Source organism: Cloeon dipterum, chromosome 1, assembly GCF_949628265.1.
Source record: "Cloeon dipterum chromosome 1, ieCloDipt1.1, whole genome shotgun sequence".
Taxonomy (NCBI): domain Eukaryota; kingdom Metazoa; phylum Arthropoda; class Insecta; order Ephemeroptera; family Baetidae; genus Cloeon; species Cloeon dipterum.
In genome coordinates this window covers 15,882,295-15,906,149 of record NC_088786.1, presented here as the reverse complement: position 1 = coordinate 15,906,149, position 23,855 = coordinate 15,882,295, and the positions used below count along the sequence as shown (strand labels likewise).

Genomic DNA, 23,855 nt, shown 5'->3' with positions numbered 1-23,855 from the left:
TTGTTTTTTTATGACCGAGCGTAAGGAGGAGAATGATTAACTTAACTCTAATTCAATATTATTATAATAAATTTTGTTAATGTTGGCTCCATACAATTAAAGACAGGTTTTTAATTAAAAAAAGTACTTCACTTTTATTGGAATCCATGAACATTTTTGTACTTACAGTTAGAATTACCTACAAACTAAGGCACTATTTTCTATTGGCAACGTCACCTCTACCTGAATCAAATTTAAAATCTCCCAAATGGCAAAATGTGTTACAAATTATATTTTTATTAAATGACACGTTTCAGTCCTAGATTCACTAACTAAGGTGACGCTGCTTATCTCAAAATTACGCAAGGCTCGCAAGTGCCTGGCTTGAAAAATGCTGGGAAACATTGCGGCGGGCAATTGCCGCGCTCAGATTCTTCTTGCAAATGTTCCTTGAAACGCATTGGCTTGGGATAAAACTGTAAATCAGGAAAGACAAACTCCAGATCCTGCTGTTGCTGTTCTGGTGGAACGCTCTCCTCATTTTCTGGAATGAAAAACATCCTCCTGGTGTCCAGCATGACCCTCAACTGTTTGGGTTCCTTTCTCTTTTTTTCAGGGCTTCTGAGGAGCGAATTGATGGTAGATGGACTCAGAACGTCATTGAAAACAGTCGTTCTTGGACTCGGAGTTGTGGAAGGAATGAAACTTTGGGTGGTTCGGCTCACAGGTTGGGGGAAGTTGCCGAAAAATGATGATTTTATAACCGACAGGGTGGTTTGTGACAGACCCATGGGCCGAATGGGACTCTTTGTAAAATTTTGAGTCAAAAACGCGGACAAAGGTATAGGAGGGGTTGTTCTGGTCTGGAAGCTAGAGGCCGTGCTGGCACTGCTGGTCTGCTGTTTCAGAGGGGAAAAAGTGAATTTTGTTGAAGGCACTGGGAATGTGGGAACTATCGTCACTGGGGTCAACTCTCTGTTAATCGTACTCGGCAAGGTTGAGCTATCCTCGGATGAGCCAAAATCAGCCCTCTCGGTCAGTTGGACAGAATTTTCAAACGGTGGCGGAAGGAGGTCCTTTGCTGGCTCGTGCGTTTTGCTGGTGGTGAAACTGTTGAACCTGGGATTAAATTCGATTGCTTTCCCATGCACCTTTGACTCCAGCTTGACAGGGTGGAACGTATCTCCAACTGCAAGAAAAATTAAATCGTTGGATCATAAATTTTTAAATTGTATGGAGAGTAGAAAAAACACGCATGCCGGCAAGTTTTGTATTTGTTTCGATTTTCCAAATAAAATTATTATTACAAATAACAATTACCTGTTTCAACTGCAAAATTTCCCAAAAAAAAAAAAATAATTGCAAAGAAAATATATTCGTCTATTTAAGTTATATAGAAAATAAAGAAGCTTACTGAATTCGTGGGGTATAGATTCGCTTGATGAAATAAATGGCTGGTTTTTGTCACCGATCCTTTCGTTGGCCGCGTAGTAAAGGTGAGAGTTCTTGCAGTCCACCATGAACCAGTGATCACACACCATCATCCGTTGCTGGAAGAGTGTGTGCTCCGGGCATCGGTAGCTGAATTTTTGACCCCCAGCGGCGCACATGTGGTAAACCTGTGCGGTGATAAAACATGTCGTTTTTACTGAGTCTGATTAAATGAAAAAAAAATCTCCGCGCTCTCAAAGTGGATATTATATGTGATGGGTAAATCGTGTGGTGCAGTTGCAAAATTGCTTTGATGCGTGCTACAAAAGCTGCACAGGAGATGGAGATAGAGAGCGATCGATAAACCTGTCACCTATTTTTCGTTCGTACCTGGCAACCAGTGTCGAGATCTGCATAGTAACCTGGCACTCGACCTTTACACGAAAATGGTGTAACCGGGATCTCCTCACTTTGCTTCTGCTGAAACAAAACACAACAAGAGTTAAATTTTTTCTACAAAATGAGGAGACAAATTTGTAAATTGTGGAACAGTTTTTTATGGTGTTAGTGGAGAGACATATCAAAATCACACATCTCTTTCCCTTCAATTAAAGACTAATTTGTCATTCCGCCTGTGCGATTTCACTCTCTTCCTTTTCCTCTTTGCCAGCAAGCGGCGTTGCGTTGCAAGTCAGGAAAAGAACTCTCCTTCTGTGCGTAATTAAAACGCTAAGCTTTTTATCCGCTCCAGATGCTGCTAACAATAGTATTTTCGCACCGTTCCCATTGCGTCAACTCGGATTGTATAACTGCACTTGATATATATAGCCTTTGACTCTCATCGGCCAGGGTTATTTATTAAATTTGCGAGCGAAATTATTTCAATTATAATTGTACTCTCATCAGTCTGATTTCACGCTTTAAGTGGAGTAATTAACGGTTGAATAAGTGCTGCCATAAAAGAGCTGGGCGAAAGAATGCACTCTCGATTAGATCGAAAGGCGCATAAATTTTGATAGGGTCACGGACAGAGCTCTCTTGTATATCATTTAAATTTTGAATTATTATTTACTGCAAGGTCTTCGATCGGCATTCGATTATGTCCTAATCCTTGTTTGAACCAGAGATCATGTGCGAATGATTTTAATTTTAAAGATTGATTACGCGGGTCAGAAAGCGTTGAGACATAACCTTATGCATAAATTAAGAGTAATATAATGTACACGCAATTCACGCGAGGCCCATAAAACGAAGCATTTCAATGAGTTTATTAAAAGTGAGCTGACTGAAAATTTTGTGCGGCCAACAATTTGATCTGTCGAAGGAAAAAGTATATAATTTAAAATGAAAAACACTAGTGCCTTGACGTCAGCAATTAGTCGCAATGGAGCCGTATTCTATACTAGTCGGAAAAAAGTTTTCACCTAGCCTAATTTGCAGGATGAACCGAATGCGCTTCCTCAACAACATAATTAAAGTTAATTGCACTCGAGTGTTGATAACGTTAAAAGCATGCAATTTGTACAAATGCGGAGGTCTGAATCACGTTCTTGCAAAGTTTTGAGACTCCGTAAAAACGGCGAATAATCTGTAAATCGCACGATAAGCATCGCAGCATATACTATAGCAAGATCAATAAAAGGCGGCCTGCTGTTACGCAAGCGGGACACGGCATGTCAAGCGACCTGACGTGGAATATCAGCCCGAGTTGGGTGCATTAACGTGCCTTCCAAGTCGTGACGCCGGCCGAATGATTGAGCGAGAAAAGCCGTCGATTGTGGGAACTGTTTGAAAATCGTTGCAGGCGGTGGGTGCTGCGCACACACATCTGTGCACACACGCGAACCACATTAGCATTCATTAGACCTCACGCTTTTGCATAATTAGCCCAGCTAGACCGATTAATGAGCGCGAGCTAAGGAGGTTTCCAAATACTTAATCGCATTGTTGTTCGCTTCCTCTAAAAAATTTCACCTGTGGAGAACGACTAATCTTGTGGTTTACTTTGAGAGAAGTGAGCATCTCGTCTCGGATTTCTGCGTTCCTTGAAGCGTGTTTTGGGTTTAACTCGAGAAACTCACGACTACTATAGTTTTGGTTGACGGTGACTTCAGAACTTAAAATCCCTTCGTTTTTATAAAAATGACAACTGATCGACTTATTTAATTTGTAACTCAACAAATTATGTAGATTTTACAAGGCAAAAATAAAATTTACGATCAGAAAATTTTCAGGTAGGCTATTGAAATTATTTTTCATGCCCAAATGGTTTCTAGGAACACATCTAGACAAAATCTCGTCAACCTGTTCCTATATTACAGCAGCAAAAATATTATATTTCCACCATACAAAATTAAAAAAAACGAGGCAACAATTTTTCATTTTGCAAAGCCATTTATTTGCTTTCCCTACAAATTAATTCATCAGCTGGCTTTATTAAAAATATATTTAATTTACTATATTTACATAACACTAAATAATGTTTATCCTATCTTAGGCACCCGCCGACTTCTTTTTTGTTTGACTTGCAAGTGCATGCAGATGATTTTCAACCTTATTTATCTACAGTTTCATTCAAATGTTAAGTTAGATTCAGTGTATGCTAAAAGCTAAAATTAGATCAACTTAATTTCTTTTCCGTTCCATCTAAAGCGATAAATTTTGGCACAAGTTCATTTTTACTCGTTGCGATATGTGCAATGAAAACGGCACCACAATTTGAAAGTAAAAGCTGCGAGTGGAAAGAAACCCTGATCAATATCTGGAAAGGCCTCAAAATGCTGACCCTTGCATTCCATTCCCCTGCAGAGATGCACAAAATAAACAGGCTTTGCGGCGGAACTTCAGGCGTTGAACTCTCCTGCGGTGCTTAACAATGAGAGAGGCGCCAGACCGCAGCCATACCGCGCGCTGTGCTGACAAATCTGAAAATTATGCAGCGCAGCCTCGTTCACGCAACATCGCTAATCACGGGTAAACGGCGCTCAAGGAATGCGGTCCATATGCACATTGGCGCGTATTCAATTTCAACGCCGATTGTTATGCTAATGGGAAATAACTCTCACCTGCGGGCGCGCGGCTGCGGCGGTTCGCGGCCTTGCCTGCAGTTCGGCGGCGCCAGGGGTCAGCAGGTCGCGACGTGCGACATCGATCGTATCGCGCCTGGACAAATTTCTCGCCTCGTTCTCGTGGGAGTCGTTGTTTATTTTGCCAAATTGCCGTGGTTTCGCAAAGAGCAGTCCGATTTCGGGAATCTCCGCAGCTCCGAGGTGAGAGAAAACGAGGAGGGTCCAATTAGACAGCAGGCGCGTGGTGAGCGCGAGAGCCGCACGATATGGGTGTTGCTGCAACCTGCCGACGGACGATTCGGCATCTCGCCCTGATCTTATCGCTGCTTGCAAGTGCACAATCGCAAATCACGACCGCGAGTGTATGCGCGCCAAGAAACACGCTGTTTGAGTGTGTGTGAGTTTATATATATGTGTTTATACTGCCTGCGACGCAATTATTTGTGAAATTTGAAGAAATGAGAAAGCCACCTGCGGCGAAAGAGCATTCCTTGTATGTGTTAAAAGAAAATGTCGGTGATCATGAGGAAAATTATAAAATCATTACAGCTTTAAATTATGTTTATATGGTTTTTATGGCGTGGCATTAGAAATCAATTTTAAGAACTTAAGATGCGCAAATACAGAATTACTTTTCCTAGAATATGGCTATCAATTAAAGCGTTGTGCAAATGAGGTTCTGACAAGTTGTGAAAGATTTCTAAAACCATCGCAATACTTAATTGAAACTCTTAATTTCTCTCGCAGAGAAATTCTTTTTTGAAATTGAAACAACTTGGAAGAAATTAATTACCCACCGTGCACTTGCAAGGAAAGGGATCCAGAAACAATGAGACCATTCGGTAAATTGAAAAAGCTTCAGAATGGAAAAGATTTCTTCGAACACGCTTATTTACAAATCAGCTCCAATACAACTTTTCCCACCCTCTGCCATTATTTGTAACCTTTATGTGTAAATTAATCACATATCTACCTTGTTCCACATTCACAATAAAGGTTACGGGATCGTTAGAGTATAAAAGCGAGGAAGAAACTAACTATTTTCACGATGTGTGTATATAATTTGAATAGCCCTTAATGGCTGACTAAAGCATTAAATTGCCTGAAATCATAACTGACTTAGGTTGTGGCAACGTTTTAACTATTTTATTGCGTTGTTTGAATGATCTTTTTGCGTGTTGATGATGATTTGTTTTTCTCTGTTTTATCATCATTATTTTAATGAATTTTTAGTCCTGGATATAAATAAGTTCGGGGCAAATTTGAGCTGACAATCTATAATAAAAGATTAAAGGAAAACTATTTAGATGAGAATATTGAATTGGTGATAGGTTTCATGCAGTTCAAATTTTTTTTAATATTATTTAGCCCTGTGCAGCCGATAATTGCATTTTGGCTGGACCGATAAACATATTTTTATGAAAACTAGTTTATAACGACGAATTGGCTTCTAATCTGTAAGGAATTCACAGGAATCTGTCAGTTTGTTTTGTTTGTGCTCTAAAATGAGTGCATTCGAACGTTTTCAATGACCGTTTATTCAGATTTATCTGCGATATGGATTTTGTTTTGAAGGCATAGAACCGCTGAGGAGGCCTCCGTCGCCAAAAAAACGAGCTGTGCAGTGCGAGAACGAGTGATTTAGGTTTATTTTTTAAAAATTCAATTATTCAATCCACGCACAGTAGAGCCATTACTATTATCAATTAGTATTTTCTCTGCTTGCATTTCTTAAAATTTTATGTTTTATGACAGATTTTAATTGAAAACAAAAATACTATTGCGTTGATGTCAAATAAATTGTCACGCACTCGACAAAAGGGGCTATAAATAAGCGATGCAAGTGTCAGAAAACATAAAAAGGTCGCACTCTTACTAAATATGGCGCCGCGTAATAAGCCAATGATATAGAAATAAAACCTTTCAAAAGGCATACAGAGCAATTCGATGCTGCCAGGCACACACTCAGGTGCACTTTTTCATCCGGCATGATTTACAGTCTGCACGATTAACTAAATCATATTTTCTGCTCTACGCGTGCTTTAATTTTCTGCAAAAAGTGATTTGTGCCTGGTTTACGAGCCACTTTAAAGCGGCCGAGCAGAACGAACTTGATGAGCACACAGACGGCTGCCTAGCTCGCAGATTTGACGTTGCTCGCTCCTCCGCGGTGGCGAGCGGCCGGGCAGGGATATAATTTATGGGCGAATCGCGCAGCGAACACGCGGCCGCCGTTAAAAAAAGGCAAAGAACACAATGCATTCTCCCGGCAAGGAACACGCGCAGCACGCGCCTCGTCATGAACCGCCAGCGCAAATGAGAAGAGTTGAGCGGATAATATGACTTATGGCCCCGTGATGTAATGCAAACCTTTTTGTTCAGCGAAAAACACCATTAATTATCCGGGCAGCTCGTGTGACACCGGCCTCGAGTGAAAGCACCACGCTCTGTCATCCCCTACGCGAATTTCAGCGTGTGCATTATTTATATGCAATACCTCGTCTGTGCTGGTGACACTCTGGCGGCCTTAATTTTCGGTTGATTTACAGATCATTTCTGCCGAGAGTCTCTAGGGATTTGTCGCCTTTTTCGCACTGCTCATGCGTTTTGACAGTGCGAATTAGTTTCACGATATTTAAGCCTCTGTATATTTTGCGTGGAAAGTGCCAAATTATTTTCACAACAATGAAATATTTGCGAAAGCGCGATGCCATCATTTTCAGCTAACTTTTATGAGTCTATTCAAACTCATAAAACTGTGTATACCATTCGGAATTCTGAGAATTTTTATCTATGAATCATCTACTTTAAACACGCTTTTAAATGTTGCGGAGGATGATGTTACAATGGCTCCCTGCTAATTTCATTTCAAGGAGCTATATAGTCGTAAGATGCCTTGTCAACACTACACTTTCCAATATAATCTTTGCTTTTTACGGCTGGTGCGCCTGCGACCTTAACTCTTATCTGGATGATAGCTTCGATGAAACCTGGCGTATTTTCTTCACCTAAATAAATTTCATCAATTCGAATCATTAATTAATTTGCCCGAAAAAAATCAACTCTTTTTACGGTAAATTTCAGTGCCAGCTTCAAGAGTAGGAAACAAATATAGAGCTATTTACCAATATTGCAAAAAACGAGGTTTTCTCTTTTTGCAGTAATTGCCAAGAAAAAATCTCTGTCGGGGCCACGGTTAATGTATGTTTAAATGTTTTGAACAAGAATAGATTACTTTAGTATGATTCACAATAGCACTTGAGCAGAGGATAATAACAATTATTGCAAAAGCGCCGGCCGGCTGTTGTTCCCCTCTGCTGACACGCAAAATAATCATAAAGATTTTCCTCTCCATTAACGATTCGCGCATTTTGCAACCGAAATAATGGGCGTTCACATTTTAATTTTAATGTCAGCCAACAGGTTTGTAACGGCGTTCCTTTTTCAATTAACTAACGCCTGTGGAAGCAACCCGCGATGGATGAACAGCCGTGTTTTGCTTAATTTATGTGAAAGATACGAGTGTGTCACTTTTCCCTTCAGAAATCGACGCGTCAGGTCCATCAACCTGTCAAGAGTTATTGTCGGGGCCATCGCGTGCAAAAAATCGGGGGAAAATCGAGTTTTGTGTTAGGTAAAATTAAAAATCAACACGTTTGTTGAGGATGCTTTCACCTTTGGCGTCGTCAACGCTGGCTGATCGTTTTGCGCCTCAGCCGCGTGCACGACAAATAAAACGGTCATCAAGCAGCACACTGGGTGGATACGCCTGCCGAGTGCCATCCTGCTCTCGCCCAGGTTGCTCCGTTCACATCTGCAACACAAGCGAAAAATCAGGTTTGCATTACGCCGACGGTGCTGAAGAAAAGATATACACAGAGCGTGTGTGTGTGTGTGTGTGTGTGTTTACGTTACATTCTCCGCAGCGTTGCGTCACCCTTCGTGAAAAAGAGCAGCGATCGCCATTACATCGGCAGTAATTATTTTCAGTATGTGTGTATTCAAGAGGAGGAATAAAGAAAGAAAGAAAGGGTAGCGGCCTCGAAGCTTTGCATGCGCACATTGTGAAATAGAGATACAGTTTAGCTATGCGGATTTTGCTGTCCTTGGTTCGCTCGGTTCAAATTTATGTCCCTCCATATGGCGAAAATTCTTATTCGCGGCATATGCTATTTTCCCATGATGCATGTGACTTGTCGACTATAAATATCGGGCTTTGAGTCATAAAAAGTAGCATGCAAAACGAAAGTTCCCGTTTTACATGACACATCAGATTTTTACTTGCAGAGATACACCAAATGTTCCTCTTGATTTTCACCCCTCTTAGTTTCTCCGGAATAAAAAAATTCACTGTGAGTCAGAATTCACTTCAGAATAAAATTGTTGAAGGTGTGCAGCTGGAAATCCTAGGATTATTAAATAACATCATTTTATAATATAAAAACTCATTTTTTGTTCAATTCTTATGATGTAACACATGGGCCATAAAGTCCATATAAATTAAAATGCATTACAGTTATGTCAAATTTAGACCAATTTTCACTTTTTCTGAGATTTGATCTGCTATATGGATCTATTTGCATGAATCGTGCTCAATGATTGGCTGAACTGCCGTGCTACCTGTGCAAAAAGCACTGTAGCAAATATGGATTGATCAGCGATTGTAATAGTTGCAGTTTTTGTTAACAATAAGTAGGTCTGCATGACCTTTCCTGCTATATGAATTATCTTTTTTTAAATAAAATCCGGACCTTTGTATTTACTCGCTGCTAAGATCGTCAATTTATTCCTGTCATGTGCAAAAATATAAATGAACTAGAATTTTAACAACTATTACACACGTTAAAACTGAAGGGAAAGAAAACATAAATTGCTTTATATATTTCACGGGAGATGTTTCCATTCCTGAGAGGAAATTAGAAATGCAGTGAAAAACTTCACGTGCCTTGAAATTCTACGAATTGATATAAATTCACTAAACACAAACTACGCCAACAAAAGCGAAATTAGAGACAAAATACATTCTTCAGTGATTATATTATTCATATTTTCTCTTTTTCTGTAAGAGTTTTAAAATTCTAATTAAGTTATAGTTTGATTCGTGAAATATAGTCCTTCAGATGGCAGGCTGAAACTATTTGGGATTAATTGACGCTGAATTAAAATACATTGTCGAGATTTCATTCCAAAAAAGATTCTTTTTTGTATTGTTGACGTATGAGGATAGAGTAAACAGATACTAATGCGTTCGCAACGGCCTAAATATCGTCTTAAAGCTGTCATCCTTCAAAATTCAGTCAAAATAATGAGAAGTTTTCCCAATAAAAATTTATCAAAAAAGTTCTTAGTCCAAGTTTTTCATTATTTTTTTATAAATTGGCAGCAGCCATTTTTAATTTTTATGAGTTCATTAGTCCTAGATATATTCATCGTTAACTCCTGAAATAAATTAGTTTATAAATTTGACAACGAACGGGCTCCTCGTTTGAAAAAATTTATAGCAATAAAAGTATTACATTTCAGTCTGACGATCTGCATTTAGCACGCGATGAGAAATTTATTGCTTTCTCGAGATGGAGCAGTGAATTGCATGAATTCCGACAGAAAGAACTAACACCAAAATTGTTGCAGTGCACGCGATAAATCACGCGTCAGCGCGAAGTGATTGGAATTTATTGGCTCTCGTGACGAACTACATAGCTAGATCACCTATATTTTCGAAGGGAGAATTACGTCAAAAGTCATGCGGGAGGAGGCGGCTCGAATTTTGTAAGAGGTGTCAAGTTTGATTTGACCTTAGAGGTCTCCGGCGAGATGATCCGCGCGCGGCGTGCAGGGCGGAAGCCGAACACACGCGCAGAGAAAGTTTTCGCGCATCGTGCGGCAACTTCTTCGCCAGTTTTATTGCTTTGATAAAAATCCGTACGCAGTTGCTTACGCCTCATTATTACAAGTTAATCCCAGCAAATAATAGACTGCATGCGGGCTGTCGATTCGACGCCGGATTAACCAAAGTCGAACACTCATCTCTGGTTTGGAGTTGGGAAATCAGGTTTCGGCCGCGGATAACGCACCAACAGTCCAGGCAACTCTAGAATCACATAATTCTGTTTGTTTATGGCCTGGTCAGTGGGGCAGAGGAATGTGCTCTCACTCTCAGGCAATAGTTTTATTGTCTCAATAATCTGCGTGCCTGGCTAAATTTTTAGAGCCGCTGTAAAACTATAATAGACACACGAAGTTGCATTGTTTCGGTCACAAGCTCCCATGATGTATGTGTGCATTAATGGCTCTGTTACGCAAATTAGCATTTCTTGAGACGACTTACTCGCGTTGCCGCCCAGCAAAAAAATTGTGCCGTCCTCCCAAAAGTCGATTGCCTAACGCACGCATTCTTTTACGCAAGGCCATAAACAATATTGATTTACAACAACTATTATCATTTCGCCAGTGATTGACGGCGCGTTTTGTACTCTGCGGCCAGAGTGCAAATCGTAGGTAATCGATTAACAATGACATTGTGCTTTGCAACAAAAGCTTTGACTCTTGCTTGATTCACCAAGGCTGGCCTTTCTGCTAATTAACTCCCTACGCTGCTGGCACTCTTGTTGAACCTGGCTTAATTAATTTGGCACATTATATTGTGCATAGATCAGCGGCCCAGCCAGCGTATCATGAGCAGGAGAAATCATTTAAATCGTGTGCTGAATATAATTATTCTAATTAAGTGGTTGCCCAAGCGGCATGATTTCAATTTTCTCTCCCACACTGCAAAGAAGAGAAGCGGAGATAATATAGCGCACAGGATCCTAGATGATATGATTTATCGTATGGTGGCCGTTGCAGCACAAATGGACGAGTCCCTATTGTTCGCCCTGCATAAATTACTCTTGTGTAGAAAGTGAATGCATCTGGCTGGGTTTTTGTGCCACAATTCTCGTGCACTTGCAAAGAATGTATAAATTACAAGGCTTGAAACACACAGGATTAGGCACAATCATGAGCTTTATAACGATGCATGTCAGAATATTTTCTTTTAGTCCACCATGGATTTTAGAGCTAATTGAATAAACTTCTTTAGCTTACTGGATCGTTTGATTATGGAAAGTAAAATAACTATTTGTTAGAAACACTTTTTCATAGGGACCCGAAATCTTTAGGCCAAACGTATTTTTATTTTAGAAGATCTGGAAAATGCCGAACGGCAAAAATGGTTCACCTTTGCAGAAGGCCGAATTTTTGGTGCCATTTTGCACTAGCCCAAATGCATCATATAAGATCGAAAATCGACGAGTTAAATTGTAATCATTTGATTGATTTGGTGTTTCAAACGTTCCAAACACGCTACAGAACAATATTACTCCAGCAATTTTTAGACACACTGATATTAAGCTATGCCAAACCAGTGTTATTGGACGAGACCGTTTTCTCATTTTTGTCAGCTGGCCAGATCACCGTGTGGGAAACTGACTTAATAAAGAATGCAAAGCCGAATCTCCATTTTCCAATTGAACATTTTTGCTATACTACAATGGCTATATTTATCTTATTTTAATTAAATTGCTTGTTGCGTGTAATTGTATTCTACATCTCAATAAATTCAAAACTATAAAAAGCTGATTTCCTTTGTTCCTATGGTATCATCTTTTAAAGCATTCTGTTGACATCACGCGAGGGAAGCAATCTTTTTGTACAGTATGTCCAACAAAGAGATCCCTAATAACATCTATAAAAAGCGGTTGTTTTCACTTTTTGTGCTTGTTAGAGAGAGATGAGTCGCAGATAAATCTTGCTATCATTTTATGAGTGTTGCTCTAAAGGGAAAATGTGCAGCTAACGTTGTGAATGGCATCTATTGCACTATGAGGAAAAATCTATTCCCACGCGTTGCGTGTTTTTTATTGCCATACTGATTAAAATGAGCGCACTATCCACTTTTAACGCCGCTGCGAGTCTTTATTTGAATACACTATTGAAATGTAGAAGATTTAACCTCTCACGTCACTCGTCCCATTTTATACCATCTAGTTCCCAGAACTCGTTATTTTCTCAAACTCATTATACATATATTCAACTTAAACAATTTTCACTACAGGGAGTCACGCCATTTGAAATGAGAACATTATTATTATGTTATGATGAGCAAAAATACTGTTTGTTCAATGCAGCAGCCTATGATTTAATCCTAAAGCAACTCCAAAACTAAATAATGTTAGGCATTGTGCAAGCGGCGCAGCAGAGGGAACATTACAAAACATAAAATTCACGGCCATATAGCATTGCTGTGGCTGACTGTGTGTTTTGTTTTGTTATTAATACGCGTTTGAATTTCTTTCGATTAGCGAGTTCATCACCTCCTTGAACAGAACAGAGGTGTGTAATTAAAAGTGGAAAACTGACAGCTTCTAGCTTTAAATAGCCTTTCAGAAGCTGTTTTCACTGACCACGCACGGATTCAAATAGTCTATTAGCATAAAAACCTCTGCAGACAACCTTGACTTTCTGATTAATTGCTGGTATCATCCTCGCGGTTTCTACAACTGAAGCGGCATCATCATTATTCGTGCAATTACACACTGTGCATATATACAGCCAACCGTGAAATAGAAGCATAAAAAGTCCATAAAATTAAGTACATGCGAAAAATCCCCATATGGTTCGTGCTTCGAATTGCTTAATTATATTGCACATGGTAAATGTGAGCCAACTATGCAGCAGAGTAATTTTAAATGTCGCATAATCGCGATTCCGAGGTGACAGTTAAATTATTTCAAACTGCCGAATAAGTTAATTAAAAAGACTATTAGCGCCAATTTCCAATTTCCAAATCCTATTTTCTCATCAGAGAGCATTCATGCAGTTTTCTTTTACTCTAAATTATGTGGTTATAGAAGGGCGACTTTACTCAATTTGGGAAGGTTGAAGTGCAATAGAACGCAATATTATTCATATGATAAAACTAAAGCTGCGCACAAGAAGAAGAAGAAGACTAGTCTGGAAAGAAGCATAATGAGCAGGAGTCTGCGGCCCTGAGGCAAGGTAATAAGCTGCTCGCTCTCAGCATCTCGGCGGAGGAGCACTAGCTATGCGGAATGAATTTGACTTGGCAAAGGTCAGAAGATGAGGCAACTAGCAACGCCACCCATCTTCTCTAGACGTCGAAAAATATATATAATAATACGATTAGGACTTTTCCTTGAGCTCTACTGCCGGCATCATGATAAAAACTCGTCTTCGAAGAATTTAAACATCTCTCATCTCAACTCTCAGGGGAAATCTCACTTAGTCACAGTTTGGCTTGATGGAAAATCCCGAGCGAGAGCAGTCTTGAAAAAATTTCATCGCAAACTTTTGGGCATGATCAATTATTTTAATTTTGTGTGGCCGATTTAAAATTTGTGTACAAAAGGTAGCCTTAATTCCCACTATTATTTTTTGTTTGGACGTTGATGCGTTTTTCTCGCCAACTATGAAGATATTGCAGACGCGACTATAAACGGCAGATATGTTTTCACGCACCGCATAAATTTTTTTCGTGTAAAATCTGAAGGTCGGCAAGCACATCATTCAATTAAGCACACGTCATACTCTCTTTAGTGCCACTGTTGAGGGGTATCACATTGCTGTACATTAATGGAATTCGGAGTTTTGCGAGGGTCTCCCGTCACTTGATCATTTGCGTGTCCTAAATCTGCGTTACCAGGTATGAGCGGAGATTCAGTGAAATAATTATCTTGCTCCGTACGTGGATGAAAGGAGTTGCTCGGCATTTAAAGCGTGATTTTCGATTTGCAGCGAGACGCCTCATTCTGGTTGCATTCTGGTCTGAAATTATTAATGCGGGCGTTCTCCCTGCTCGTGCGTTGCAAATTGAGTTTCTTGAAATGTTTCAGCAGGAAGAGAGAGAGAGAGAGATGGGAATGAAACTTTTACGCAAGAAGATTGGGTTATGGACACTTTCGATAAACTTGTCAGACGCACATTATTTTTGACGGGCCCTGCAAGTCATTTTCTGGAAGCGCAATAATTATTATGACGGGCTTATTTACTTGTCATCGCAGGAATTCGCGGAGTGCAACGATAAATTTGCGCGAGACGAGGCGTCCGAGTGGCGCACCTTCTCCTCAGCGCGTGCCTCGACCTTGGCGGATAAATGATGACACCAGGATCATTATTCTCGCAGCATCCTTTAACGACGTATCCCTTCTACGTTTGGAAAACGTTTATTTTTTCGAGCACCTTTGCGAGGTTTCCAAATTTATTTTGGTCATCTCAAGGTGTGTGACTCTTTACATCGAATATGGTGTGTGTGTGTGTGCCATCCCACCCTCTGCTGATTATAAATTCAAAATCCTAGCCTCCAATTGTTCCGCTGACCAGGAAGTGAACGTGGAATAATATCACGCTATTCTGAGAGAAGAGGACGCAACACGCAATTAGTTATAAACTAGCTTCGCAGGCTCTATTGAATTGATAGATTTCTCAAACTGATACATCAGCTTATGAATAATTTCAAGGTGGAAAATTGCTTTGCGATCCAAATCACCATCTCTTTGTTCCAAGTTTCTCGCAAATTTTACACCCAACGTTGAAAAAGATATAAAAATTTGAATATTTAGTTTTAATATATGGTCAAAACATTTCTGCATAAAGAGATATTTTTTCTACAAAACTGTTAGTTTTTCTAGAGCATCCAAGATTATTTTGTTAAAATTTCATTCAAACGTTTTTTCCTAATTTGATTTCAAATCGAAGCTTTTTAAACCCATGTCTGGTAAAGAAGCTCGAACAAAAACACGAACGCGCATTGACATGAAAGAGGTTACCGGCTGCAAGAGCAATAAAAATTCAAAAACATTTCAAACAAAAATTAAGATGATCTTCATTCCACCAACCCAACTAAAACAAGACTCCATATATTTTAAAATCGACCGTAGCCAAGCGTGATTATCGCGGTGCCATGATGAGAAAGTGCAATAACACTTGTATTCCTCCTTGCAAATGCCTTGTGTTTTTGCTGGAAGATTAGCATTCCACTTCTGGTTGCTCGTAAGTGACGTAAAACAATTTTAGCAATGCGTAATTTTGCTCCGCGTGCACTTCACGATTAATAATTGGCCAGGACTGCGCTCAGTCCATTGTTTTGCGGCCGTAAAGGAAGCTGGCTGGTTCATGCGCAGAAATTCTCGTATCCAATATAAATAAATAAGAAAGCCAACGTTACAGCATTATGTTATATCTGCTCGTAACACTCGGCTGCCTGCAGAAATTTCATTGTTGGCCGCGCTTATCTAATATAAGGGAGCCGTGTTTTTATCTAGACAAACGCCGCCGTGAAAGGTCCCTGCTACACGACGCTAAACATATGAGAATTAGCCGCTTGGATGAGATACGCATATACGAATTTTCTCGGCGCCAGAGCGCGGAAATTTAACGCCGCGATCCGTGATTTATTGCCACTCTCTAGCTCGGCGTGCGTAATCCGCCGTTCTTTGATAAAATTGATTTAGCATTCTTTTGCCTTTTACTTTCTTTTCCACTTACAAAATGTAAGGTTGTAATCTAGTATCGTCTAATGCAATTTTTTCTCCTTAAGATGATTTGAACTCAATTCGGTAATGTATTTTTGCCTGTATTTTTTAAGACTAATCAAATAATGTCTCAGCATTTAGAAAACTGACATTTCATTAGAAAGAAATACGAAATGGAGGGCATTTTAAAACGAGCTCGAAATGATTTTTAAGATGTTAAGAAGGAAAATTTTCCATAAATTCATTTGGGAGTAAAGTTGGGTTTTTTACATATTGAAAATAAATTTAAAAGTCTGTAATTCTATCGGTTGCATCGCACAGGGATAGGTTCACACTTTTTGAGCGCCCTATTTCATCAATTTGACAAATTTTTTAATATTTTTTATCAGAATGAAAATTTTTCCTACATCATCTCGCAGTATTAGTAAAACGTTTTAATCAAATCTGTGACTTCCAAATCCGATGATTTTTACTCTGATTGGTCATTCCTTGCTCTTTCCCGATTATGAATTTTAGTATCTTCATAGATATAGAGAAAAATGGAAGAACTAAGTATGCTGCAATTGACATCCCAAAAACACAAAATATCATTCCTGGTGAAATGCGACAATGCAGTCAATGAAACCAAGGGAGGTACACGAGCTATAATTGTGATGCATCGAAATTTCACTGTTTTGTAAAACACCACTGGTTTTTGCTTAAAACGCCGGCTGGAAAAACCTAACATTTTTTGGGTATTTCCTCATTTTGTTTTCACCACCATCAAGGTTTTATTTTGCAATCAACAAAACAGAGATTATGGAAAATTCTATTGACTTGATTTTGTAAGCAGCCAGTATTTTGAGAAGTCAGTGGCATTAGAATTATTTTTTTCAAATTAAAATTTGATCATTCAACATTTGCTATTCATTAGGGCTTTCCTAAGTAAAGCGGGTTTTCTACTACAGATGAAACAGTCAAATTCTTTCAGAGTTCATTTTTGAGTCATTAACATTTTTTAATTAAAAAGCATAAAACATTTCTTTGTCCTCATTATTGAGTGTTGCAAGTGACACATTTGAAGGAGATCTTGGATAATTAAGTTTGTAATATTTTTTAGAGTCAGCACAGTGTTAATTACTGAATACGGGTTGTCAATTGATGTTTCTATATATTATAAAGGTAAAATGAATTCCACGTGCTATCCTAAACTCATAGATGTGAAATAAAGATGCTGAAAAAGGGCTGCAATCATCTAGCTAACCAGGAAATTTCCCTAATCATCTCACTGTTTCCAAGGGATTTCGATTCAGGAATAATATCCACTAAAGGATAAACTAACTCATGTCTTTTTTGGGTCTTTGCTGAAATAATTTTTCCCAAAAGCAAAGCAACTTACAGGAAAGGAAGAAAGAGAATATTTCCTTTCCAAGAACAGTTTGAGATTTTTTTTCAATTTTGGCCAACTTCTAAACAGTAAAAACTGATAGTTCTGCTTGACAATCAAAAATTTTATAGCCTTAAAAATTACGGCTCCGTCAATGTTGATAAAAGTGAATTTTTCAAATACATACAACAAGTAACTATGATTGCAATAACTCAACAAAAGAACCTGCACGTTTCTATTAGTACATAAAAGCAATAAAAATCTGAAAGTTTGCTCAAAGTTGCGATTTTTACGCCTACACGCAAATATGCCTGGCCAATTAAATAAAACTGCCGCGAGATACCATCCTTGAAATTCACACTGATGATGAGAACAGGCCGGTTCTTAAGTCAAGTAACATTTAAGCAAGTGAATAATATAGTTTTAGCTCAAGTAGATATATTATGCTGAAAAATTGTACTTACTTGCCAGTGGAGGTTGACGCTGGAGTAGCGTGCACGCTGCTGGCGGACGGACGGACGTGCGCTTTCACTGATCTGATCGCCTGCCGCCTGAACACTGGCTCTTCAAGTCCTCCGCGTCCTCACTTAAACTTGCATCTTGCACGCCGCGCTACCACACGCTCCCCGCACATCTCAGCAAATCCAACAGTGATGTTGTTGTTACATCCTCGCACTACAGCGTTACGTGATGCTTATGGCATCTTATGTGTGTATTTTTCCACGTAAAATCTTAAAGCGAGACTCTGCTGAATTTATTTAATTTCTGACTCGTTAGATTTAATACCATCAATTATTTGTTGAATTCTACTTGAATATTATTTGGTGAATTTTTGAAAAAGCTTCAATGAAATTAAAATTATATTATAAAATTAATTGTATTATGTTAAAAACTATGATGGTTAAGTTGAAATGGTGTGTAAACTCTTCTGTGATAAAGTTAAGATTTAACAACCTTTGGTGGGACTTGTGAAAATTTAATCTCAACACGTAAGGTATCATTCTTCGTTGTAATTTTGCGCAAAAGAAATTTTAAAATAAAGCAGCGGGGGCCAGATGTGCGATAAAATTGGTTCCCACTGCGTAGATCCAAGATGGTGTCTGAATGTGGGAAACAAAAAGCTCTCTTCGGATTGCCGTACGAGTGTCAAGAGTTTGTTTTTACGATCCAAAAGACACAATTAGTACAAGTAATGTCACAATATTGACGAAAATTTGCTTCTTTTCGCGCATATTCCGCATTTTCACGTGACCGTTTTTTCGAGCCATATCTGCGCGTCGCACGAATCTGGACCCCGCTGAAATAAAGTAAGCATTAGCAGCATTTTTATTCAAAAACTTAATACACAACTAATTTTGAACCTTTATGTTTTGGCACATAAAATAGATTTGAAGAATCAACAAAGTTTTCTTAAAAAAAAGATGTGAACCACAATATATATATGTTTCAATTTTTAGTAAGTGCCAGGGATAAACCATTGCATAGTGAGATTTTTTATTTAACATTTTGGCGACTTTAGCAAAAAAAAATCGCCTCACAACTTCGCAAGTAATTTTTTGCTTCTCTCTTTTCCCCTCTCTCCTTACGCGCGCAAAGCACCGAGCGAACGCTTCCACCAATCTGCATTGGTTGCCCCCATTGAGTTGGTTACGCCCCTTCATTATGGAGAGTAAAGCTTTACTCTCCGTACTCCTCATTAGAATCCTTTGAACTTGTAAACAAGAAAACAAGTTTTAGAAATCAGAAGCGTGTGTCGCGTGCTTATAATTAATTAAAGTTAAAGTTTCCTTTTTCAACGTTTCAAGACGTTTTCAAAAATACAAACACACTAAGAAATTCGCCAACAAAGATGTCTAGCTCCACTGGTGGTTTGGAAGAAATTGGGATTCCTGGACCGGCATTTCTAAGGGAATCTCTAACAAGCTGCAGCGACCCTCTTAAAGCTATAGAAACTTTCCAGGTCAAGCATAAAATCATTCAACAACATGGCTTAGATGTCTAATTTATTTAATTATCTAATTTGATTGCAGAAAGAAAATGGAATTTTGCTCAATTCTCTTCGCCCGATGCTTCCCCTGTTAGACCTGCACGAGGTGCAACGACTTGATTTTCACAATTCGGTTTTAGAGGCGAGTTAATCTCAATTTGATTTTTAAGAAGTCACTTGATAAACGTCTTTTATTTCAGGAGCTCAGAGAAAAGCTAATTTCTCAAATCAATGAGATCGGTAAAAAAGAAGGCAAAGAAAGGGACAAAAAATTGAAGGAACTTCTTGCGAAGAGTTTCCCTGTCATCAAAGTAAAAACGCTGAGACCCGTAGTCATGTGCATACTTCGCAACACTCCTCATATTGATGAAAAATACTTGAAAGTCCTAGTAAGTTATCACGCTTTATCAATTTTGCTACAACTTATTATTATTATTTGTTACTTTTTAAAAATTGATCTATACTTATTTCAGGAAAGAGACCAAGAATTGTACAACGACACAGACACAGAGGTCAAGCGACAAATATGGAAAGACAATCAGTCCCTTTTTGGAGACGCAGTCACGCCACTCCTCGGCGAGTACATTCTGGAGAAAGAAAAAATTCTCTTTGATCACGAGAATCTAAACTCGTTGTTCTTCTCTTCATCCCCTAAAGTAATAATATTGCTTTTTTGAACTGTGCCTCCTTACAAGCTCTCGCAATGATTTCAGGCTCGGCGCCAGGGGAAAGTAGTGCAAAAGTTGGCCAACATGGTTGGCAACTCAGTCCGACTCTATGATTTGGTCTTGCAGTTTTCGCGCACGCTGTTCCTGCGATCAAAAAATGTCCACTACTGCACCCTTAGAGCTGAGCTTTTAATGGCTCTACATGACTTGGAAGTTCAAGTAATTATAACCTGTGAGCAAAAGAGAACTATTTAAACTAAAAGCAAATTGCAGGAAATCATTTCTGTGGACCCGTGTCACAAATTTACGTGGTGCTTGGATGCATGTATTAGGGAAAAAAATGTTGACATCAAGAGATCTCGAGAACTGCAGGGGTTTTTGGACAGCATCAAAAAGGGCCAGGAGCAAGTCCTTGGTGATCTGTCCATGATCTTGTGTGACCCCTACGCAGTCAACTTCCTCGCAACGTCGGCAATGAAGATTTTGGTGCACCTCATCAACGTAGATGGCATGCCCCGGGTATGTGAAGTAGCTCTTTGTGTAAAAATTTTATGCTTGACATTGTCGTCTGCAGGAAAACACGGTCTTAATCTTGTTATTGAGAATGTTGGCTCTTGGGCTCAGTGCGTGGCAAATGATCAGCACACAGGTAAAAAAGGCCTCTGAATTTGCCGTGTTTTAACTGAAATTGAAACTTTAGGAATTCAAAGAACCAAAACTGGACAGTCAGGTGGTTACGAAATTCCTTCCCGCGCTAATGTCGCTAATGGTTGATGACCTGGTTCGCTCCCTGAACTCAAAACTTCCACCTGATGAAAGAGAATCGGCCATAACTATCATTGAGCACTCAGGTAATTTTCTTTATCTCTGGATGGTGACTTTTACGGGAAAGTTCCGGAGCCCCGAAATATGATACACATAATATTTTATTGTTAGTTCATAAGTCCAAAAATGTAAAACGCCCTCTAAGGAAGTTAACAATTTCGTAATTTAATAATTCTCCAATTGTTCATTTTTGGTCTTATAATATGCAATTTTTGCGTTAAATGCACAAGGTTTCGGTCTTGTGCAAGACTTTTCGGGCTTCTACTTTTGTCTTCTAAACGTGTTAATCTTGTGAAATTTCAGACATTCAGGCTTCTGAATTTCGGGTCTCGACGACCCATCAGCGAAATCAGTAAATGCTTTACAAATGGTTAGATTTTATTTTTAAGTGGCCATTATTTTTTGTTCATTTCTCCATGGTAAACTTTCAAGCAGATCTCGATCCTATCTTAAAATCTTGCATTTGTTGCTGGTAAAAATACTTATCCAGTTGCCTCAACTTGATTTTCTTGAAAGGCATGTACTTTTTTATTTCCATTGAAGAAACATACAAATTGCTGATGATTGACTTAGAATAGAGGGAGAGTGATAGTCAGAAAATGATTGCTAACCCTATTTCAGGACCACCACCCGATGCCTGCCAAGCGTATGTCCAGGAGAGCAGTGTGGCCAGCATTCTAGCGATGTATTACACACTACATTGTGCCAGGACAAAAGACCGCGTAGGATTGATGAGGGTTCTCGGCACTCTGGCCAACTGCGAGAACGACCGTGCGTTTGAAGATCCATTCCTCCATTCCTTGGTAAAATCTTTTTCACAACAATTTTAGTTTCGCATGATTTGTAACTCACTTTACTGGAATCCTGGCTTAAATAAATTTTAAAAAAAGAATAATCTAACGTAAGATATTATTATAAAAAATTGCACAACGCGTTCGGTTTGAGTTATATTTGTTAAGTATACTCCTAAGACAATATAATTATGGAACTCTATAAATCGTGGGGTCTTCTATGTTTAATTTTTTTGCTTTTGATGCAATAAATTACCATCATAATTTATAAATCGTTTTATCAAAGAATTAGTTTATCCAAGAGCATAAATTTTAAAGCAAGCTATTTTAAAATTAAATATGATTTGCAATATTGTATTGTTAGTTCTTGATGCGGTTATTTATTATAACCTTTTGTTATTAAATAGAAGATTACAAAAATATTAATTATACTCTGTTTTATGAATTATTTTTAAAATATTTCAGGAGCGTAGGTTCAAGAAGAAAATTGCCTGATTTTGCTGCTTGTTTCCGAGTAAAAATTTTACTGCGCTTTTATTGCAGATTTCCCTACTTATCAACAATCCTGATGAATTTGCTGCTGAGGATTTCTGCACAGTTCTGTTTGATGAATTTTTCTTTGCTGGAATTACCAGAGATAACGTCTCTCGTCACATCTTGAAACTGTTGTGGTACGTGCACGCAAAACTTCCAACCAACAGGTTGGAGACACTCGTGAAAGCTGTCCAACCCACTATGCAGGTAGTAAATTAATTTATGCTTTCGCAAATGGACATTTTTCAACTCATTTATTTCTTCAGCAAAACACTGATGTCCATAAACTCTATGGTGACCTCCAGAACAAGCTGGAAGCATTGCTAAACGACAATTCACAGGATGATGGTTTCGCAAAACCAGAAGACTTTGAATCGCCGCTAATGAGTGTGCCGACCCCTGCGCCGTTGGCTTGAGTGTGTTGTTACTTGCACTGCTGTATAAAACTATGTTACTTCCAACTATTTCATGTAAAAGTTATGATTAGGTCATCTTTTAATTTTTGATTTTAAATTTACAATTTTGTATTTCCTTCTGGATTCTTTGCATGTCCTGCAAAATATCAATATTTGTTGTGATAATGTCATTATTTAAAATTATTTTTTAACGCTAAGCTGATTTACTAAAGGGATCAAGAAATGGGTGTATTTTCTAAGGGCAATTAAGATAGGTTTGAAATAAAATATTACTAGGTAGAAAATTAACAATACAAAAGTTTTTATTCGATAGAAATATAAAAAAATACAGGTTTAATTATTTGATGAGAATACAAAGAATATTAGGAACTAACATTTTTAATCAAAATCTAATCACGTTAAATTTGTTTCTAAGAATGAATTCTCACAATAATATCACACGTTTAGGAAATTTGATGGAAAATCGCTGGGACAAAAATATTACGAATAAAGTGTCCAGAACGCATCTGTGAAGGAGCTTTTTTAAAATTTTTCATAGTTTCAGCATGAAAAATATAGGATTCATTGTAATTTATAAACACATTGTATAATTAACAATTTTCTGCCTCTCATTCCAGTAACTTAGGTTTTTAAGGAAAGAAGAGCTCAAGCTTGTTCGCAATCACTTGAACGCAGATGGGGCACTTGGACAGCTTGTTAGCACACTTTTTGCAGCAGGTAGCATGGCCACAGGGACTGAAGGCAACTTCACAGGATCCATCAAAGCAAATGCAACACTCTGGGAAAACTTGACCCTCCTGCGTGCGCCTGAAGAATTTGAGGAAGTTTTGGCCCAGTGTTAAGGACATCTGGCAGACAGCATTGGGTGTTTCTTGGGAGAAAAAAATTGGTTTCAATCATCAGATGCAGAGCATAATTTATGTTTCAAAAGTAAATTATCAGAATTTCTGATATTTAAAGACCTGAGAAAAGGTCAAATATTCAAAAATTGCTTTGTCGATAGTTGATGATTAAAGACGATTAAATATCTGCATGCTTTTTGAGAATTACAAATTTTATCACTCCAATATAATATTCTCAAATCTGTTACACTATCTGGGATCTATTTCCCACAACAGAAAATATGGCATTGCAGTATTACACAAATTTATTTTCATTGGGATTTTTTTTAAATAATTTAATTGTTTTGTACCATCCTGGCATGGCCGGGCAGCACCAGTGTTTGTCTCAAGTTGTGAAATCCCAACACATGCAGAATT

General features: G+C 38.5%; 2 protein-coding genes across 3 annotated transcripts; one reads left to right on the top strand and one right to left on the bottom strand.

Annotated features, from left to right (window-relative positions):
• Positions 1–107: 107 nt before the first annotated feature.
• Positions 108–17,997, bottom strand: LOC135938408 (uncharacterized). Of its 2 annotated transcripts, none has more exons than XM_065482028.1 (5): positions 17,840–17,997; positions 8,154–8,292; positions 1,801–1,890; positions 1,394–1,598; positions 108–1,168 (listed from the first exon to the last, which is right to left on the bottom strand). In XM_065482028.1, exons 2-5 carry the CDS (start codon positions 8,259–8,261, stop codon positions 327–329), a joined length of 1,245 nt encoding a protein of 414 aa, XP_065338100.1. In that variant the 5' UTR covers positions 8,262–8,292; positions 17,840–17,997; the 3' UTR covers positions 108–326. The 2 variants fall into 2 exon arrangements, with proteins under 2 accessions (XP_065338100.1, XP_065338107.1); XM_065482035.1 differs by having other exon boundaries at positions 1,801–1,887.
• A 1,075-nt stretch (positions 17,998–19,072) lies between these two features.
• NELF-B (negative elongation factor B) lies at positions 19,073–22,894 on the top strand. Its single transcript, XM_065497136.1, has 11 exons — positions 19,073–19,335; positions 19,406–19,504; positions 19,563–19,751; positions 19,836–20,018; positions 20,076–20,249; positions 20,304–20,549; positions 20,605–20,679; positions 20,731–20,881; positions 21,477–21,658; positions 22,190–22,387; positions 22,447–22,894. Exons 1-11 carry the CDS (start codon positions 19,225–19,227, stop codon positions 22,594–22,596), a joined length of 1,758 nt encoding a protein of 585 aa, XP_065353208.1. The 5' UTR covers positions 19,073–19,224; the 3' UTR covers positions 22,597–22,894.
• The last annotated feature ends 961 nt before the right edge of the window (positions 22,895–23,855 follow it).

Coding starts and splice junctions, on each gene's coding strand:
- NELF-B (XM_065497136.1), top strand. CDS start 19,225: ATGTCTAGCTCCACTGGTGGTTTGGAAGAAATTGGGATTCCTGGACCG. Junction 20,680..20,730: donor GGCAAATGATCAGCACACAG/GTAAAAAAGGCC, acceptor TTGAAACTTTAG/GAATTCAAAGAACCAAAACT. Junction 21,659..22,189: donor ATCCATTCCTCCATTCCTTG/GTAAAATCTTTT, acceptor CTTTTATTGCAG/ATTTCCCTACTTATCAACAA.
- LOC135938408 (XM_065482028.1), bottom strand. CDS start 8,261: ATGGCACTCGGCAGGCGTATCCACCCAGTGTGCTGCTTGATGACCGTT. Junction 1,891..8,153: donor CAGCGTTGACGACGCCAAAG/GTGAAAGCATCC, acceptor GTTTTGTTTCAG/CAGAAGCAAAGTGAGGAGAT. Junction 1,599..1,800: donor ATCTCGACACTGGTTGCCAG/GTACGAACGAAA, acceptor ATCACCGCACAG/GTTTACCACATGTGCGCCGC.